General features: G+C 57.3%; 1 protein-coding gene across 1 annotated transcript in view; it reads left to right on the top strand.

Annotated features, from left to right (window-relative positions):
- Positions 1–1506, top strand: part of VOLCADRAFT_97274 (uncharacterized protein) — a gene marked incomplete at both ends in the record, with an annotated part of 7917 nt that extends 6411 nt beyond the window's left edge. Inside the window, one exon of the mRNA XM_002956279.1 lies at positions 280–1506. Within this exon, the coding sequence (XP_002956325.1) occupies positions 280–1506 (1227 nt within the window). The remainder of the gene's footprint in view (positions 1–279) is intronic.
- Positions 1507–3589: the final 2083 nt, after the last annotated feature.

Raw genomic sequence — 3589 nt, 5'->3', positions numbered from 1 at the left:
TGCAGGAGTCGGTTCGCTACTGTAGGATTGTATTGCATATATATCGCACCCGGATTACTTATCTCCACACGCGGTATTGCGACCGGAAACAGCTTCTGTCAGTTATGGTGGACCGACGGAATGATTCACCCCAGCGGACTGGGACACGCAGTCATGAGCGCCTGGGTACACTGGGCGGCGGGTTTCGTTTTAGAGGGACAAGAGCGTCGAACACGCACCTCAGCGTAGATGCAGCCCGGATGCGGGATGCTCATCTGGATCCGGGGCGCAGGGCTGCAGAACAACACCGGGACACGGCTGCACGAGCTGCTGCCCATCAAGACCCGGACTACAGGGCTGCGGAGCAGCAACAGAACATCACTGCACAAGCTGCTGCCCGTCAAAACCCGGCTCGGCGGCACCGTATTCATGCTGCAGAAACAGCAGCAGCAAGACAACAGCCCATCTGGCCAGCAGCTTACCCGCTTCACAACCATGTTCGGCGGCATTCAACCCACTGAAGCACGTGTTGCAGATCTAGTAGACGCACTCAACCAACGCGTCATCACGGATTTGTCCGATCTCACAGACCTCGAACCCCGTGTCGTGCTGCAACGGAACGAACCCAGGCACGCGCTCAACACACGCCTCCTGATGCTCCAGGCACGCCGCAAAGGAGCGCGTTTGGTCAGCTGGAACGCGGACCACGTCCCGGTTAGGCAACATGGTGCAACCCAACAACAGCCACTCTCCCACGTCGAAAAGGCTGTCGCAATGCGAGTAAAAGACGCCACCTTCGACCACACCACCGCCGACACTTGGTACTACGAGGGTGCACGCTACACCCTACTCGACACCACTGCTGCCGACACCGGCGCGTGCCACAACAATGAAGTCGAGGCGTGTGGCCTGCTTACCGACAGCCGTGAACCGCCCGACGACGGCCGCGGCCCGTACTGGCGCCTCCACTACCTACCTGCAGCTGTCTTGGTCCGTCCCATTAAAGGGCACGCGCCCAAAGCGATACTAGCAGACTTAGCGGACTTCGCAACCAAAGGTGCTGCCTTCGCCATCGTACCACGGCCCTCACCGGCAGCAAACATCACCGTGCCAGCCGCCAACACCGGCACCACCACCAAAAATGTACGTCGAGTCAATGTACCACTTGGTGACTACTACGCCGTCACCGACTACTTCGTACAGGGCCGTAGCTTCAAGGAAGAATGCTGGGTCGCGGACCTTTCCGTCCCGCCCGGTGGCCTCAAGCGTGCAACCATGTACGTGTTGCTCACCCGCTACAAGACACTCGACCACATCCGCCTCCTCCGCCCGCTCTCTACCACACCCGACGAACGAACACGAGTCGTCAAACAGTTCATGGCAGCAACCAAGCTGGACCCCGACCTGGCGGCCGAACTCCGCCTCCTCGATCGCCGTGCAACCGAAACCCGTGAACGCTATACGACCGAGTACAAACACGCCCGAAACCTAGAGGAGCGTTGGACCTCCACAGCCAACACTACCTGACACGTCCAACAGTTCGTCTGCCTCGCCACTGGATGGCGTTAAATGCCAGCGTTGCACGGCTCTCTAGCCGTCCGACGACACGCCCGCGCGGCTGTGTGCATCCCTTGCACTTCTGGGTTCGACTCCCACACGGGTGTAGTAGTATACGCACGGACCGTCGTACTCGTGCCACCCAGCCGGGGGACTACGGCCCCCTCGCGGGCGGAGCAGCCCGCGTCTAGTAACAGCAGCTAACAGGCATGCTTGTTAGGAAATGTTAGCCTAACAGATTCTCTAACAGTGATGAGGCTGTCTGATGATGTTTGGGCTGGCGGTGGGTGGATCTGGCTGTTAACAACCATGTTGAAGAAGTAGAACAAGAATTGGTGATGTTAACCGTTGTTAAGGATTGTCAGATCTTTTTAGACTGTATTTTAGCTGTCTGGCAGTGTTGATGGATAACCTCGTTTAGAACAAACATTCTTAAACGGTTTATATTGAAATGTCCTGCCTTTTGCCTATTATCTGGTGAACCATATTACCTCACTTATCACTGTAGCTTCTCATAGCACAGTGAAGAGGGAAGCGGAGGGAAGGCATCTCGGAATCACATCCGTGACCGGCTCGCGTCCGGGGCTCGTGGAAAGTCGCGCTCAATTGGATGGTTCCGGAGCTTCATGGTTGCTCGCGTTTTTCGTTAGCACGCACCCTCTTCACACTCAGAGGTCGCAGTTTCGAGTTGCACACCGCAAATTTCGAGTTGCACACTGAAATGCGGGGACGTGAGGACAACAGGTCGCGGGTTCAAATCATGGGTCACACGCGAGTTGCACACGAGGATGCGAGGACGCGAGGACACCAAGACGTGAGGACACGAGGATGCAAGGGCACATGGACGCGTGAGCGTGTGGGCACATGGGTGCATGGGACCGTGGCACTGTGGATGTAGCCACACGTGGATGTAGCATGGACGTGTGGACGTGGGACATGAGGATGTAACATGGGCGTGTGCATGAAGTGTGGACATGTGCATGTGTACACATGTACCATGAACATGTGGGCGTGAACATGTGGGTGGGGACACACGGATACTGGGCCGTCAGGCCATGGGGATGACTGGGCGTGGTGGTGGGTAACGAACAACAGGTAGTTCGGTTGTTGGACATGAACTTGCAAGGTTAAACTTTTATCACAAAATATCAGGATAACTGGGGACGCCTGGGCGTGGCTGTGGGTAGTTCCACATAGTTCCACTGTGGGACAGGACTTGCAGTGGAAAACTAGACTACAACGGCTCTGCCACGAAATGATGTGAAGTCATGCACACCGCAACATTCCCCGGGATAAATTCAGTCGCAGAAATTCTATAGAATCATACAGATTCAGAATACATTCTATCAACCAGCAATACTGCACAGCACAGTTATTGTATAGAAGTAATGTGTTCCTGACATCATGCAGGATGTTGGCGGTTAGGTACAGTTGCAGGTGGAGGCTCGTGGCTTCTGAGCTTGACGGGCCGGACTCAAGCCACACCTTCCCCCCCGACACCCCAGCTGTCCAGTGCGGATGCAACCAGAGAGGCGCAGGCGCGAGCCAACCGGATGCCTGAGCAAGTGGCGGTGGATTGAGCAGCAGCTGCAGTGCGATGGGCAGATGTGCGAGCCAACCGGACACCTGAGCAAGTGGCAGCAGACCGAGCAGCAGCTACTGCTCGGTGGGCGTGGTGGTCGGAGGCACGAGCCAACTGAACACCTGAGCAGGTGGCCACACATCGAGCAGCACATGCAGCTCGGGTAGTGGAGGCATGAGCCAACCGAACGCCTGAGCAAGTGGTGGCAGACCAAACAGTGGATGCAGCTCGGAAGCATCAAGCCTCCCTATGGCAGCCAAACTGCGTGTTACGGCCCCCCCCCTTAGCAACTGGACTAGTTACTCCTGAGCCCCGTAGCGACCCCGTAGCGACCCAGTAGCGACCCAGTAGCGGCCCCGTAGCGACCCCGTAGCGACCCCGTAGCGACCCCGTAGCGACCCCGTAGCGACCCCGTAGCGACCCCGTAGCGACCCCGTAGCGACCCAGTAGTGGGGCAGTAGCGACCCAGTA

Source organism: Volvox carteri, assembly GCF_000143455.1.
Source record: "Volvox carteri f. nagariensis unplaced genomic scaffold VOLCAscaffold_59, whole genome shotgun sequence".
NCBI classification, from domain to species: Eukaryota; Viridiplantae; Chlorophyta; class Chlorophyceae; order Chlamydomonadales; family Volvocaceae; genus Volvox; species Volvox carteri.
The sequence above is the reverse complement of the archived record's forward strand: the minus strand, read 5'-3'. Positions and strand labels throughout refer to the sequence as shown.